The sequence below is a fragment of the Gymnoscopelus microlampas genome (assembly GCF_963454915.1).
Source record: "Gymnoscopelus microlampas genome assembly, chromosome: 7".
NCBI lineage: Eukaryota > Metazoa > Chordata > Actinopteri > Myctophiformes > Myctophidae > Gymnoscopelus > Gymnoscopelus microlampas.
The window spans coordinates 47,479,249-47,497,388 of NC_139944.1; the positions used below are offsets into that span (position 1 = coordinate 47,479,249).

General features: G+C 41.8%; 1 protein-coding gene across 1 annotated transcript in view; it reads left to right on the top strand.

The window, feature by feature from the left end:
* The window catches only part of srgap3 (SLIT-ROBO Rho GTPase activating protein 3), a gene marked incomplete at its 3' end in the record, with an annotated part of 174,912 nt that overhangs the window by 54,802 nt on the left and 101,970 nt on the right, over window positions 1-18,140 (top strand). Inside the window, exon 3 of the mRNA XM_084061860.1 lies at window positions 12,586-12,748. Coding sequence (XP_083917986.1) covers window positions 12,586-12,748 — 163 coding nt within the window. The remainder of the gene's footprint in view (window positions 1-12,585; window positions 12,749-18,140) is intronic.

Genomic DNA, 18,140 nt, shown 5'->3' on the forward strand with positions numbered 1-18,140 from the left:
ACCCGGCGTTTTCTTTATTATTATTTACAGTAGCTCTTCTAGCCCCCAATAACTCACATCTGGCCATCTCAGACAGCCGGACCTTTTTTATTGTGTAAAAAAGGCATATTTAGCCACCGGACAGAATGCCCCCGCCCACTGTAAAAAATATCGCAAAAAATGCTAAAACTATAGAAAGCAGTAAATGAAAAAAAAAATTACACTCATCATTTATTTACTTTAATTACAAGCTAAAATATAAACCTTGGTTGTAAAAAAACAAAGTTGTCCTTGTAAAGAATTTGAGTACTTTTTCCACCACTGGTTGTTGGCACCTTGTACCAGGACTTGATGTATTGGGTTCTAACAGCTCTGTCAAACACAGAGGTAGTTTGCCATGCAGTGCCTTGTATGTAAACAGGGTGACATGTTGACAGGGTGACAGCGCCATGTCATCGGTTTAGATCAGTGGTTTTCAACCAGTGGTCCGGGGACCACCAGTGGTCCTTGGGAGGCTACCAGGGGGTCCCCAGCTAAATTAGTTAACATAGCCTCAGAATCCTTTTAACCTAGTTTTGGCTATTCAAAAATAGCAGATCTACAAGCTCATAGCGCGGCACCGAGTGCCGCGCTACGAGCTTGTAGATCTGCTATTTTTGAAAAATCTTTAAAATGTGTGCAAATCTTTGAAAATATACATTTTTCAAAGAGAACATTTTTAACTCAAATCTTTGCTTCTGGGGGTCCCTGGCACAAAACATTTTCAGATGGTGGTCCGCGGCCAAATGTATATCAATTTAGGGGTCCCTGGCATGAAAAAGGTTGAAAACCACTGGTTTAGATTTATACTTTGTACTGAAATAACCGATTTACAAGTCAAGTTCCTAATGCATCAAATTGCAAACTTGTTGTGAACTTGTAGTCTGCTATTTCCGGTGCACAACACCGTCATACGACTCATACGAGTATACATTAAAGGAGTAGTTCGCCCAAAAGGGTTTATCCATCTCACTGATTGGTCCAACTACAGATTATCACACGTGCCAGTTTCCGTTTGGCTTGGTGCCGGACACATGTGAACCATTTCTTACGCCGAGAAAGCTTGTCGCCAGCCTGTCATCAGGACCGGTGCCAGGTGTATTACTGTAGCTGCATCTGTTAATTCCTCCCCAAGATCATTTTCAGTGGTGGAAAGTAACTAAATACATTTACTCAAGTACTGTACTTAAGTCAAATTTTTACTTTAATGGAGTGTTTCCAGTTTTCAATACTTTTCTACTTCTACTCCACTACATCTCAGGGGCAAATATTGTACTTTTACTCCACTACAATTATTTGAAAACTGTATAGTTACTAGTTTCTTTGTAAAACATACATTAACCACTTCAGCTTATATTAGCTATTTGAAAATAGCCGATCTACAAGCTCACAACGCGTTGAGATCTGCTACCCCCCCCCCAAAAAAATAAATTACATCTGACAACTTGTGAAATGGGACATTGGGCAAAATGAGTATACTTTTACTTTTGGTACTTAAGTATATTTTGATGCCTATACTTTTTTACTTTTACTCAAATGCATTTTGAATATCGGACCTGTACTTGTAACAGAGTAATTCATCACTGTGGTATTGCTACTTTTACTTAAGTAACAAATATGAGTACTTCTTCCACCACTGATCATCTTACATCATCTGCTGTTGGTGTCCTGTTTAAGGTGCTGTAGATTAGTTGTTGATGACTCTGCACCTCCCCGTACAAGGTCATCAGTTTACCTTTTGGAAGCAATCACAGTTCTGAGGCTTTTCTTTTATAGCCGTGGAAACTACCAGGCAGCCGTTAGCCGCACTAATGAAAACCTGATCATTTGATTGGCCGTGATTAAATCCATCTGCAACAACACACTCACAGACAATATTTTCATCCTAAATCCAGCCGGTCTCGCCATGGCGGGGGGGGGGGGGTGGCAGGTAATCCACCCCTAGCCTGGTAAACCCTCCCTCCGGAAATCTCATTTCCATTTGATTTCAGGAGTGAGTCTGGCCTGATCGACCATTCTGCAATATTGGCTGTGGGCTGGAGTTGGGCGGGAGTAATACCGTTGACTGACAACCCCTTCAGCCAATGGTCGTTTTTCCCCTTCAGCCAATCAGCAGTGCATATTTACCACCTCCAGACTATGTGACGCAACGGGACTTTTGAGACGGCCATGCCCAAAATAGGTTGCCTTATTCGGATAAATGCGTGGCACTGCCCGCCCCTCCCGGTTCTCTAAATTTTTACTTTTAAATAGGCTCTGTCATGATTAATTGACCACATATATGAAGTTAAACTCATATATGATAGGCTCGTCAGTTTGGCGTACACAGCCAATATTGCAGAATGGGCGTTCATGCCAGACTTACTCCTGAAATCAAATGGAAATGAGATTTCCGGAGGGAGGGTTTACCAGGCTAATCCACCCCTTCTCTGAACCTGAAAATAATAATACAAAGTCTGTGGCCCCACGGTACAACATTGCCTGTTTGCTTGTTTCCAAAGCATAGGGCCCTCACATTCTAAAAGTCCTGCTAGCGACCCCTAGAGCAGTCGTTCTCAAACTTTTTCATGTCAAGGACCCCCAAATTGACATTGGGGGCCCCCGCGGACCCCCATTTGAAAAGATAAGCCAGGGACCCCAATAAGAGAAGGTTTTTACGGCTCTCTGGCAGTGATTCTCAACCATTTTAATTTCAAGGACCCCCAGTTTGACATCCATTAGGGCTACATACCCCCATTTAATGGCATTTATACCTCTGGGACCCCAATTCACATTGTAAAACCAATGTTAATTTAACTCTGAGAGTGTACAAATGGAACCAAATGGACCCGTTAGGGTCCATTTGGTTCCATTTGTACACTCTCAGAGTTACAGACCCATAAGGGTCCATTTGGTTCCTGTCCATCATTTAGCTGGGGACCCCCTGGTATCCCCTCAAGTACCCCTGGGGGTCCCCGGACCCCACTTTGAGAACCAATGCCCTAGAGAGTGTGCAGCTTCTTACAGATGCACCACTAGACTAATGTGGCTTGAACTAGGGATGCAAATTATCGATGAATTCATGAATTGATAGTTGATAACCTTATTGATCGATTAATTGATAAGCACCGTTTTTTTAGGACCAAAAGGAAACTTCTTGTCTGAAACCGAAAATGAGTGCAGAAACATAATTGCCTTGATGTATGTAACATTAACGAGCATCAACGAGCATCAGCTGGACACAGACACACACACACACACACAATTCAATTCAATTCAAAGGGCTTTATTGGCATGAGAAAACATACGTACACACACACACCTCCCCTCTGCAGTGCTCTATGGCAGTGGTTCTCAACCTGTGGGTCGGGACCCCCAGGAGGGGTCCTCACATGATTTTGGGGGTCCCCAGATGATAGTGAAGTGACGATTTAAGGACTTTTAAGACCTTTTTAATACCTAAAACAAGAAGATTGAAAATGAAAAAAAGACCATTACTGCATCAAGAGTAATCAACAAATAACACATATACCATAAATATACTATAAAAACTGGTCAAACATTGGCCAAATTGTAAATAAGAAAGAGGGAAATCTTTTGAAAATAGCAATCTACAAGCTTGTGAGCTTATAGATATTTTCACAATATCTATCTGTGGAACCGAGTCAAACTAAATGCCTCAACTCCTACATTCCAAGTGCTTGTCAGGGTGGGGGGTCCCCAGTTCAAATATGATTATTTTGGGGGGTCCCCAGTTCAAATATGATTTTGGGGGGTCCCCAGCTAGTTCAAACATGATTATTTTGGGGGGTCGCGGCCTGAAAAGGTTGAGAACCACTGCTCTATGGAGTCTCATTTCTCTCCAAAAGCCCTCGAATATGATGGAATATGATTAAGGATTACTGTGATTATGGTAAGCTCACATTTGATATCACAATTCTTTTTCAATTAATTGAAAATCGATACATTTTATCGAGTAAATTCTTAAGGGCAATTAGTCGATTATAGATTAACTAGAGTTTCGGGGGGCTACGCCCCCCTCAACCCCAGCCGCGCACGGGGCCCAGCGTGGCCGCGTGTATATTGGGGGACCCAAATCGCCGGAGTAAAACTGTGGAAAAGTTTTTTTGAAAAAGGAAAAAATTAGAAGAAATAATATTTTTTATGTTTCAGGGGGTCCACAGGGGGTCCGCGGACCCCCTGCTGGTCCACTGACCCCCTGTGGAGTGTTGGGACGCGCGGGGACACCCCTGGAACATTGCGGACCCCTACGGTGTTTTTTTTTTTGTCATGAAGGTGGTTGCTTGTTTCTGGCGCTTGTTTTTAGAGAACCTGGCATGCCTGGCAACCCGACTGACATCACTGACGTATCCTTGGTATTTGTACTTCCGGGTTGCATAATGATGACATCACTGTCGAGTCCTTTGGTGTCATGAACCTAGAACGGTTTGTTTACCACATTAGCCTGGGCAACGTGCTGTGCTGTGGCCGTCGCTGTTTGTTTGTGTGTTTGGGATGAACATGGCACGTGAAGGACGGACATATTGTGATCGAGACATGAGTGAAGTGAAAGTAACGGCCTGGGTGGAACAAAGGAGGTACGTAAGAAGGGGGGGGGGGTTGAAGCAAAGGAGCTGCGTGTGTGGTGTTGTGGAGGAGATGGGCAGAGTGCAATGGCGGCCGCTCGTGTTGTTTCGGCGAAACCCGTCGGCGTTCGGTGTCGGTGGTGTGCACGGTAAACGGTACGAAAGTGATTGACCTTCCGTTTTGTCCGACATTTGGTGAGTAGAATTAATTATGTTGCGCGGTGGAAAAGGTGTAGTGAGCAATGAGATGTCCCCTACGCGACGCGTAAATTCAGCGCGGCCGCCGTGGCGAGTCAGTTGGCGACATGTGGTCTGGCGGTGCGTTGTTTATTCGATAACAGAGCTGTGGGGTGTCCTCACCGAGGGTGCGGAAGTCGGTCGCCATTTATATAGTTAGATTGTTAACATCCCTAGCTTGAACCATACTGTATACTGGTACACTCTGGAGGATTGTTTACAATCCTGTGAACCATACACATACATATTTTGTCGGGGGACATATGAAGTGCTAGAGGGAAGGAAAGGCCTTGGGGGCGGGACTTCCGGAAGTATTTCCCCCGGAAACTATCTTTTTGGACCAATTATAACACTCATTTAATTCACGGAGAATGTAAACAGGTTTGTAAAGTGTCAACGTCATTTCCTTGGGCGGTACGGTTCCATTTAGACACTCAACCGGCTAGGTCTGGCTCAGCTGTGTTCTGTTGGTTCGAAACTCAACAATTGAATATTCATTTGAATTATTCTGTTATTAGGACAGACCTCTGGACTGAACTATGATTTAATTGGTATAATTTATTTCTCGGCGGTTTTGAAATTACCGGCACAATATTCGCAATCACAGGCCTCGCTTATATTAGACAGACAGAGTACAGGACAGGTTTGTCAATGAAACATTGATTAAAAGGGCTCACTCTACATCCAATGAGCATGCATGCCATACGGTACATACTACTTAAGAACCACCATGTGCCTTCATTGTGTGTTTGTCAGCTGTCCTGATGTCATGTCAGCTACTATATGCTGCATATAATCGTGCTGAGGGGCTGTGAGTTAACCCATTAAGACCGGGAACACATCTCTGTGTCATTTTAAGATTTATTTGGCTATTTAAAAAATAGCAGATCTACAAGCTCATAGCGCGGCACCGAGTGCCGCGCTATGAGCTTGTAGATCTGCTATTTTTGAAAAATCGTGAATGTTTTTGCTAATCTTTGCGTATATACTTTTTAAAGGAACATTTGTCATTTTGTCAGATGTTCATTTGTCAAACATTTGACAAAATGTCTTCTAAATCCTAACAGTTTTTTGAAAAAAAACGTATGATGCTAAATCAGTGGTTCTCAAACCTTTTCATGTCAAGGACCCCCAAAATGACATGTCTTTGGCCCGCCGACCCCAATCAAAATACGTTGTTCCAGGGACCCCCAAAAGCAAAGATTTGACTTAAAATGTTCGCTTTAGAAAATATGTATATTCAAAGATTTGCACAAATGTTCATGATTTTTCAAAAAAATAGCAAATCTACAAGCTCGTAGCACAGCACTCGGTGCCGCGCTACGAGCTTGTACATCTGCTATTTTTGAATAGCCCAAAGAAATCTTAAAGTGACACAGATGCGTTCCCGGTCTTAACGGGTTAAGTGGGGGAATAATGGGGGTCTCTGCGCTCTGGAGCGGCCAGATATCAGCTTCATTAGATGTGATTAGCATTACGGAAGCTCTGTGAAGGAAGACTCTTTGATGTGTCGGCTGCAGCTCATCCCCCCCTTCTTTTATGCTCAACGATGAAACCCTACCCCCCCCCCCCCCCCCCCCACCCTGTAATCTCCATCTAACTCTCCCTCTCTCTCTGTCGCTCAAAAATCCTCCTCATCCCTATACAGTTTGTTGATTGATCGGTGTTGAGATATAGGATCCAGACTTAACCCATTGAGACCTGGAACTGTCTCATTTTTAGATTTGAGCTAAAACGCATTATTTGACACTTTGGGCTATTCAAAAATAGCAGATCTACAAGCTCATAGCGCGGCACCGAGTGCCGCGCTACGAGCTTGTAGATCTGGTATTTTTGAAAAATCGTGAAAATTGTGAAAATCTTTGAATATATATATTTTTAAAGCGAACATTTTTAACTCAAATCTTTGCTTCTGGGGGGTCCCTGGAACAACATATTTTGATGGGGGTCCGCGGCCAAATACATATAATTTTGGGGGTCCTTGACATGAAAGAGATTGAGCACCACTGATATAGAAACATACGTTTTTCAAAAAACTGTTGAGATTTAGGAGACATGTAGAATCGTCTTCAGGTCTCAATGGGTTAAAGGAGAGATCCAGTCATATTAGGTGTTTGCTTTGATGTGTCGCTAATGACTCACCAACATACCAGGGGGCAGTTGAATTTTTTCATAGAAGCCCCTGTTGTCCATTGTGAAGACCCCTTCCACTGGCATAATGGAGTACTGTGTAACAACGAAAATCGCCTATTTTAGCAGCTCCAAAGTTTTTTTTTCCCACTAATCCTCATTATGCAGTGTCCTGACACTCAAACATGCACTGAATGTCCCTTATGAGCTGCCGTTCATGCGGAACGACATGGAGCTGGTTGCTTGTTTCTCTCACAGAATCTGGCAACACCGAGGACTATAGCTTCACGTCGTTCTGCATGAGCTGCATGTCAGGGTGGGGACGCATGTCTATTCTATCTAATGTGGGACAAATTTGGTGCCCCAAAATTAACCCATTGAGACCTGAAGACGATTCTACATGTCTCCTAAATCTCAACAGTTTTCTGAAAAACGTATGTTTCTATATCAGTGGTGCTCAATCTTTTTCATGTCAAGGACCCCCAAAATTATGTTTTTGGCCACTGACCCCCATCAAAATATTTTGTTCCAGGGACCCCCAGAAGCAACGATTTGAGTTAAAAATGTTCGCTTTAAAAATATATATATTCAGAAGATTTGCGCACATTTTCACGATTTTTCAAAAATAGCAGATCTACAAGCTCATAGCGCGGCACTCGGTGCCGCGCTATGAGCTTGTAGATCTGCTATTTTTGAATAGCCTAAAGTGTCAAATAATGCTTTTTAGCTCAAATCTAAAAATGACACAGTTCCAGGTCTTAATGGGTTAAATAAGACTAAACCATACCCGTCAGGGGATATGAGCACCCAAAGTATGTGCAGTTTGGGTTATGCGCTGTGTGCACAGACAGACCCATAGCTTGGGGGGGGGCCGTAACTATGGCGACATTATTTTATCATAAAAACCCTAATAAACAGCTGACATAATTTGGGGAAAGTGAAGAACGGGCGTCGGTGTTCCGTGCACATGGTAATTGGTCAATGGCCGTGTGCAAACGCAGATCGATTGCTCCAGCCGCTGAGGAGAACCGGGCAGAAGAGATGTTACTGCAGTCTCAATCTGCTAACCCACAGTCAAAAAATGGGGGGGAAAAAACGGCGCCCTCTGCTGTTGTTTTCCTTTGAATTTGTGTGTTTTCCACTTCCTGTCGGATTTCATTGGATATCATTAGTCATCTGACCAGTTTCATTGGATTTCATTGGATCAAATCGACAGGAAGTGGAACACACACAGGAAGTGAAAAGCCTAGGAAACAGGTGAATAGAGTGGGTACATACACACATGTCCGTTCGTGACCGTTTCATACCGTTTCCGTTCGCCGGAAGTCCCATCCACTCCCATGTTAAAAAAAAACGGGACCCGTTTTTTTTTAACATGGGAGTGGATGGGACTTCCGGCGAAGGGAAACGGTCGCGGAACGGTCGCGAACGGACATGTGTGTATGTACCCAATGTGGATAACAGCAACATGTTGGCCGTTAGGTCCCGCCCTCAGCCCTCCACTTCCGGGTCCACGTGTCTTTGTTTACATTCCTAACATTCCTAGCTACTGTATACACGTTGTTGTAACAGGAGCTCCCGACCAGTTTCATCTGCGGAGCTCTGAATCTGTCTTGAGAGATTATTACTGCAGTCTTTGTCATTATAACGCATTATGACCTGAGGCCGATTCTACAAAATGTCTTCTAAATCCTTTTTTTGGAAAAAAAAACGTATGTTTCTATGTCAGTGGTTCTCAAACCTTTTCATGTCAAGGACCCCCAAAATGATATGTATTTGGCCGCCGACCCCCATCTCAAAATATTTTGTTCCAGGGACCCCCCAGAAGCAAAGATCTGAGTTACAAATGTTCGCTTTAAAAAATATATATATATATATTCAAAGATTTGCACAAATGTTCTACATTTTTCGCTATGAGCTTGTATATCTGCTATTTTTGAATAGCCAAAGTGTAAAATAATGCTTTTTTTGAATAAAGCTCAAATCAAAAAATGACACAGATGCGTTCCAGGTCCTAATGGGATGAAGCATTCACCTACAAACAATATGTGGCTCCAGGGCCTCCCAGTGTATCTGCTTTGGATAATAAGCAGCATTGTGCTGCCTCTTCACCAATTAAATCTAAACGCCTTTCATTCTGTTGTTGGCTGTTGTTGAACAAGCTGTCAGTTGTCAGTATTAATACCTCTGCTTTGCAGATGGTTTGAAATGTGTCTGACTGAAAAAAATATGTAACGGTCAGGCTTGTTACATTTTCTTGCTAATAATGGATTCCACAATGATCCATTGTTAGCTTTGAGCGTATTCTTACTGTCCATAAAATGACATAGCCTCTTCACTAACTATCTGTAATGATCACTAGTAGGTACCGCTTGCTTCCAATTAAAAAATGAAAATAGTTCTGTACACACCAAGGGGCCAGCTTCCGAGTTGTAAATTGAGGCTATATAGGTTCATATGACTGGCCTGCAGTCTCACTGTTTCACACGGTATCAAGAAGACTCACCTCAAAACCAACTCACCTCAGAGGTAGGAATACTCACCCCAATGTTTAAAAAAAGGTAGATCTACCGGCTTGTGAGCTTTCCATTTTCACAGAATGCTTTCATAATGTGAGCTTTCCATTTTCACAGAATGCTTTCATAATGATGTTTAATCCATATCTGGATTAATCCATATCTGGATTAAATTCTTTCTTTGAAGGTATAGAATTAATAAAGTGCTTTAAATAGTGCTTTAAATACAAGGTAGATTTCATCAGAAAAGGTAAAAAGGTAGATCTACCGGCTTGTGAGCTTTCCATTTTCACAGAATGCTTTCATAATGTGAGCTTTCCATTTTCACAGAATGAATGAAAGGTAGATTTCATCAGAAAAGTGAACAAGGAATGCAAATAGCAAATAGCATGGTCATTTGCTATGTGTCTCCAGCTCCACACCTTGCCCCATCCACCTATTAGATATCAAACAATGAATCATTAAGTGGAATGGGATATTAGTGTTAAGTGGTCAACCCCCCTCCTCCCCTTCACTCCTGTGCCCCCATCAAACAAACAAACAAACAAAGGTAGGAACCCAGAGAAATGAACATTCCAATGTCAATGTATGTTGTTAAATTACATTTAGCTAATTAAAGTGCTTTAAATACAAGGTAGATTTCATCAGAAAAGTGAACATTCCAATGTGTATAATGCAAACAAATACTTACTTAACAAAGAAAAATGAAGAAAAACTCCAGTGAAGGTAAAACACAGGTATAATGTTTTGTTTTCTGTGTGAACACATTTGTGAGAAAAGCTTTTGGTAAGCATTATTGAACTTTAGTTACTTTAGTTACTATTAGATATACATTTCACTATTGTAAGCATTATTGAACTTTAGTTACTATTAGATATACATTTCACTATAGTAAGCATTATTGAACTTTAGTTACTATTAGATATACATTTCACTATTGTAAAACATGCATTAAACACTTTTCCCTATTTTTACCTAGGATATTTAGTTACCTACTACTTTGCTGGTATAAATGATAACAGCATAGAACATTGCATTGCACACATGCATTGTTTGAGAACTTTAGTTTTTAGAAATATTACTTTTGGTACATTTTGATGCCTTACTCTTTGTGTGTGTGTGTGTGTGTGTGTGTGTGTGTGTGTGTGTGTGTGTGTGTGTGTGTGTGTGTGTGTGTGTGTGTGTGTGTGTGTGTGTGTGTGTGTGTGTGTGTGTGTGTGTGTGTGTGTGTGTGTGTGTGTGTGTGTGTGTGTGTGTGTGTGTATTTTAAACACAAATATATCATTGAACAACATAATTTGGTAATTCTATACCTTCAAAGACAGAATTTAATCCAGTATGGATTAAACGTGTCTCATTATGAAAGCATTCTGTGAAAAAGGAAAGCTCACAAGCCGGTAGATGTGCCTTTTTTAAACATACAGACTTGGTGTAGAGGGGAAAGGTTAAACCCACCCACAAAACAAAAACTCACTGTACATTACACCATTGAGTTTTTCTGGGTGAGTTTTCCTACCCCCGGGGTGAGTGTTCCTACCCCCGGGGTGAGTGTTCCGAGGTGAGTTTTCTCGGGTCCTGAGGTGAGTTTACCCACCCCCCGGGGTGACTGTTCCTACCCCCGAGGTGAGTATTCCTTTTTCAGTTGAGGTGAGTTTGTCTTGAGGTGAGTCTTCTTGTATTCTTTCACACCTGCTGGTGTCAGAAGTAAATAAGCTCCATTCAAGCGGTTGTGCGTTTTTTGCCAAACCTTACACTTGATTTTATTACCTTAATAAACATTGTCATAAATACTTTATGCTTCCAGTCGCTAGTTTAAAGTCTTCTTTCAATCACAATAATATGCGTTTTGGTAAATTATGGTCCCATTTATTTTTAAATTGATGATAAAGTACGGTATGCTGTAGGAGGGGAGTGGCTACCTTGTGACGATTTGATTGACAAACTACACAACCAATAGCATTCATTCCCCACCACCGCTCTGGTCCCAGCCAATAAGCATTCATTTCCGAGTGCATAGGATATAGAAAGATGGCGAATTTGAAATCGTTGGAAAATAGGCTTCATTTACGGTCTGTATAGAGTCTATGGGCGTAACTTTGTCCATACTTTTTACTGACTGTCTATGGCAGGGGGTCTTCAACGTTTTCAGGCCAAGGACCCCTTGGCTGAGAGAGAGAGAAAGCAGGGACCCCCATTATATATTGTAAAAAGTATTTTTTTATTTTTTATATATTTCATAGGGCAGCTTCATAGACTTGTTTCACAGCACTATCATGTTGGATTCATGTTAATGTGTATTTTAAGACATTTAACCTAATGCTCTAAAAATACTTAGTAAACCTGACCTTTCAACTCTGTACTTTCTGTAGCTTTCACTCTTTTTTTCCCCCTATACCGAACCACTTTGCCGAAAATAGCAGATCTACAAGCACACAACGCCTCGCAGCGCGAGGCGTTGTGTGCTTGTAGATCTGCTATTTTCGGCTAAAGTTCTCCTCAGAATATAGGGATGCTTGGTTGAGGTGGTTAATGTAAAAATCACAAAGATTTGGCGGACCCCCTGTAGTAACTCTGAGGACCCCCTAGGGGTCCCGGACCCCCTGTTGAAGACCCCCGGTCTATGGCATACACACCCACCACAAGGGGATGAGGATCAAATGAAATTTAAAGGAGACATCCGTTCATTTTTAGTGTTATCTTTGTTGTTTCTCTCCGAAACCTGGCAACCTGGTGTTGCCAGGCAGAGAAACAAGCAACGAGCGTTAGCGCGTTCTGTTATTAGCGGTTAGCTTGTCGGGACTATCATCGCCTGTAAGGGTCTCATGGGGCTCCACAATGAGTGCTAGGAGAAAAAAAACAGACTTTGCATTTGTTAAAATAGGCGAATTTGGGCTATCTTCGCGCCTCGTATTATGCCAACGGTGGGGGTCAACAGGGGAATTTGTGGAGTAAGTCAATGGGCATTTCTACGTTGGTAAGTGATTTGCCACATATCAAAGATAACACTAAAAATGAACGGATGTCTCCTTTAACATGATACAGCTTGACAGTGATAAACAGACTGAATGACATTTCCACTTTTCCTCACATCCATCCCTGTTGTTTGTTGTTTCTTTTAGAAAAGACCAGCACCTGCTGTCCTCAGTGAACTGCTGGTACCTCGTCTTGAACCAGACGAGGCGCGAGAGCCGCGACCACGCCACGCTCAACGACATCTACACCAACAATGTCATCGTGCGCCTGGCCCAGATCAGCGAGGACGTGATCCGTCTCTTCAAAAAGGTACTATCACTCATCACTCCCTCAGTCCTTTTTATGGACCTTTCTCTTATCGTCCTGCAGCATGCAGCTGCTCATAGCCAGTGGTGGAAAAAGTACTGAAATGTTTTACTTAAGTAAAAGTATCAATACTGCACTGTAGAAATACTCTGGTACAAGTAAAAGTCCGGAATTCTAAATTTACTTGAGTAAAAGTACAGAAGTATTGGCATCAAAATGAACTTAAAGTACCAAAAGTAAAACTACAAAAATGTTTGAAAATAGCCGATCTACAAGCTCACAACGCGTCGCAAAGCGACGCGTTGTGAGCTTGTAGATCGGCTATTTTCAAATAGCCTAGGTATAAAATAGGGCTAAAGTAGTTAATGTATGTTTCGTAATATCATAATTTATATCTGAAAAGTAACTAGTAACTAAAGTTTTCAAGTAATTGTAGTGGAGTAAAAGTACAATATTTGCCTCTGAGATGTAGTGGAGTAGAAGTAAAAGTATTGGAAATTGGAAATACTCAAGTAAAGTACAAATACCTCAAAATTGTACTTAAGTACAGTACTTAAGTAAATGTACTTAGTTACTTTCCAACACTGCTCATAGCCAAGAAGAGAAGATGGGATGAGTGGGCAGTTTTCACTGTAAAGTTTTCATTTAGATGAGTAAAGTATTCCCAGCAGTTTCGATGGCCAAGCCTGGAGCCTGGCGATGAGGCTGGTCATAATAAGCAACACCAGACGTATCGCCTCGCCTCAAGCATGCTATATAGCAGAGGTCTTCAACGTTTTTTTAAGGTCAAGGACCCCTTAGCTGAGAGAGAGAGATGAAGCAGGGACCCACCACTACATATCGTATAAAATTGTGTGTTGCAGATTAAACGTTCTCATAGATTTCATACTGTAGTTAGCTTCATATAGCCTGGAAACCAGACAAATCTGCCATTGCAAAAACGCTCAGTTGTGATTGGAATTCACTCCCTCCGAAGTAGCGAGGGACCAATTAGGGCCAAGTATGCAAATATGGGGCGGGTTATCACCATATATATATATATATATATATATATATTTACTTATTTTTTTCACCCGAGGGATTTTTTGAATTTGCCCCTTGGAAATGCAGGTTCCACACTCATTTGTCGACAATCTACAAGCCCAACACGCCTCGTCTGGGGCTTGTAGATCTGCTATTTTCAGCGAATGTTCCCCTCAGAATAGGGATGCTACGCTGCCCTACAAAGCCAAAGTGCAGTAACTACGTTTTTGGACACACCAACTTATTTGCGTATCCCAAAGGTCAAATTAGCCTTCGTGATTTTGGGGGATGAACAATTACCTCAAAAAGACATGTACATTATTTGTAATTTCACTTATAATGCTGACATCTCATTTGGCTGACCAGTTGAATCAAGACCCATTCTACAAATGTCTTCTAAAATCCCAACACTTTTCTGAAAAACGTATGTTTCTATATCAGCGGTGCTCAAACCTTTTCATGTCAAATTATATGTTGTTCCAGGGACCCCCAGAAGCAAATATTTGAGTTGAAATGCTTGCTTTAAAAATACATATATTCAAAGATTTGCACACATTTTCATGATTTTTCAAAAATAGCAGATCTACAAGCTCATAGCGCGGCACTCGGTGCCGCGCTATGAGCTTGTAGATCTGCTATTTTTGAATAGCCAAAGGTTAAAATAATGCTTTTTTAGCTCAAATAAAAAAAATGACACATGCGTTCAATCGTTTATTTTTTCGTAGTTACTGCTTTGGCTTCGTAGACGGTTCAAGTGGTTAATGCAGGAAAAAAGGTTCCTATCACACAAAGATTTGGTATCGCCCCCACCCCCCCCCCCCCTGTACTCTGAGGACCCCCTAAGGGTCCCGGACCCCCTGTTGAAGACCCCTGTGCTATAGTATTGCAGTTAGTTTAAATAAACGCAGGTCGCTGAGACTGATTCGGCATGCGTTACTGTGTGGTGTTTTCACTTGTCATATTAGAGCCTCCCTGTACGCCCCGGCACACATGGATCGTAAGTACTAAGGTGTCAGGTCACTGTATGAGTTCCATCTGGCCTGTGGAGAAGCAGCAGTATTAACCCATTAACACCTGGAACTCGCTTTTTGATTTGAGCTAAAAAAAAACATTATTTTACACTTTGGGCTATTCAAAAATAGCAGATCTACAAGCTCGTAGCGCGGCACCGAGTGCTGCGCTACGAGCTTGTAGATCTGCTATTTTTGAGAAATCGTGAAAATGTGTGCAGATCTTGGAATATATATTGTTTTAAAGCAAACGGATTTTTTCCAAGAATCCACGCATTTGCATTGACAAAGCATTGGCAGATTCTGCCCCAGAGGTAAAATAAAAGTGCGGTGGGAGCGCGCCCTTAATGGGTTAAAGGGGGGAAGAAAAGTGGAGCTGAAAGTTTGCCTCTCTGGATCTAAGGCCCCCATAACCCCCTTCCAGGGTGTGCAGCGTTTTTGGCCCACTGTCAGCACATAGCGAAGATGACTGAGGTCTTAACCAAACACCAGGACCCTGTTTTCACCTGGCAGGCCTTCCTGTAGGTGAGCCCTGTTATGCTAGCCTGGTAAACCCTCCCTCCGGAAATCTCATTTCCATTTGATTTCAGGAGGGGGTCTGGCATGAACGCCCATTCTGCAAAATTGGCTGTGTACGCCAAACTGACGAGCCTATCAGCGTCGTCGCACATCGTTCTGTGATTGACAGCGACAGTTGGCCAATCAGGTGGCGAGTTCGAGTGAGCCCGAATGGCACCGAGTGCAGCCTGAATACAGCCGACAAAACACGAACGGCAGCCATCTTTTCTGTCCGCTATTTTCTCCGCTGTTTTTAGCGGTGCCAACCGCTCTACGCTTGACTTTGTCCGTTTGCGCGTCCGTCCGTCCGTATGTTATGAGCACGGGATGAGCACGGGATTTTAAACAGCTATAACTCCAGTTTGAAGCCTGCCACCAAGTCCAAATTTGGTATGTGGACTTACACCACCAATAGCGAGGCGCATGACTTGCTGACGTTATCAAAGAGGGGTCCAGGGACCCCCAGCGCCCGTATGAGCACGGGATTTTAAACAGCTAAAACTCCAGCCCAACTCCAGCCCACAGCCAATATTGCAGCATGGGCGATCAGGCCAGACTCACTCCTGAAATCAAATGGAAATGAGATTTCCGGAGGGAGGGTTTACCAGGCTACTGTTATGCTGCCAGCTAGGCTACATTTAAAGGGATAGTTCACCCAAAATAATTTCTTCTTTTTATCCATTAGTCACCCCATGGAGACTTGAATTCATGGCTGTGTGTGTGTGTGTGTGTGTGTGTGTGTGTGTGTGTGTGTGTGTGTGTGTGTGTGTGTGTGTGTGTGTGTGTGTGTGTGTGTGTGTGTGTGTGTGTGTGTGTGTGTGTGTGTGTGTGTGTGTGTGTGTGTGTGTGTGTGTGTGTGTGTTTTCCTGATGTAGGTCCTGATGATTTTTGGGCCAAATTCTGGACATGAATCAGTGAAATCAGTAGTCTGGGGAGTGGGAATATCTATTATCTAATGTGGGACAACATTGGTGCCCCATATAAGACTGCAGATTAAGGTTGGGTTTAGATGGGTTACTGATGAGAGCAGTGTTTGATTTGTAAAAAACAAAAAGAAACAGAAAAAAACTGAAGTTGTGCCCAATTTAGGGATGCTAGCATTAATGTGGTTGGCATACTTTTTTTTCTCCAATAAATGGTTTTGTGTGTGTGTGTGTGTGCGTGCGTGCGCGTGAGCATGTGTGAGAGTGTGCATATGTATGCCTGTGCATTTGTCTGTGCGGGTGCATTTGTGTGTGTGTATGTATGTATGCCGTGTCTATGTTTTAATTAGTGTTATTCTGTACCCTTACCTGTGTCTTGGTTTCTTTCATCCTTACTGCGGTGCTGCTATGGCAACTGAATCTCCTTCAGGATTAATAAAGGCCTACCTATCTATCTATCTATCTATCTATCTAAATATATCTATCCATCTATCTGCATCAGCAGGAATGTGAATGAGGGAGCTGCTCCACAGTTCAGAACAGAGCATAGTTCCTCCTTTTTAAAGTATACGGTATCTCAGGTAGATTCTTCCTATGATTTGAAGTATCACTACTGGTAGTTTCGTGTGAGCGCGAGTAACAACGAATCACTTGCTGTTCAAGTGCTTGAAATCAATTAAATCCTTAAAAAAAAAAGTTGTAACTGAATTGTAACTGTCCTCGTTTAGTTTCTCTTTATACATAGTATACTCCATACATATGTTGTTATCTTTTGTTAGCCAAATTGACAATTGTATCTCAATCTGTGTGTATAATGGCTTATTATCAGGATTCAAATATGAATAAAAAGAAAAAAACCCAGCTCTGGTCGTGTCAACCAGCACTGCTTTTTCCTAGACCGTGTGTCTGGAAGGACAATCATTGTTTTTTTACAGAGCTGTGGGAACATTCCCAAACTCTTCTCCAGGCTTTTTTTTTAAAGAGGTCCCTTTGATGGTTTTACAGGTGTGTTACTGCAAAGCCTTTTGTCAGAACAATTTGAAGGCTAGACCGAGAGCTAATTATTGTGAGGAGCCTCAAGAGTTGTGAAATATATGTTAGTTCGGAATTGTAGTTATCAGTGGTGTAAAGTAACTAAGTACATTTACTCAAGTACTGTACTTAAGTACAATTTTGAGGTACTTTTACTTTACTGGAGTATTTCCAATTGTCTATACTTTTACTTACTACTCCACTACGTCGCAGAGGCAAATATTGTACTTTTACTCCACTACAATTATTTGAAAACTTTAGTTACTGGTTACTTTGTAGATTTTGATTATTATCACAATACATTACCCACTTCAGCCCATATACATTTTGGCCATTTGAAAATAGCAGATCTACAAGCTCACAATGCGTCGCCATGCAACGCATTGTGAGCTTGTAGATCGGCTATTTTCAAAAGATTTATATACATTCGAAAACTTGTGAAATTCTGCATAATGAGTACTTTTATTCTTGGTATTTTAAGTACATTTTGAATGCAGTTTTGATACTTTTACTTAAAGGTAGGGTAAGTGATATTCTTTGGTTAAAACAAAAAGTATTTTGTTAAAAGGTTAAAGCACTATATTCTGATAGTAATCATCGCTATAGAGTGCTTGTTCAGTAACAGGAGTCTCCCCGTCTCTCCAGCTCTTTAATAAACAGAAAATTAATTTTTCGGTAGGTGTCAAAATCTCAGCCAATCAGGAGAAAGTACCCATTTTTAAGCTTAATTTGTATAGTGTTCCAGTTCCAATTTTGTCAGCTCATTTCTTAGTGTCATCACTTCCAATTTCACTTGTTTAATCTATATCCTGATTGAGTTCTCTGTCCTGATTGGATAAAATTGGAAAT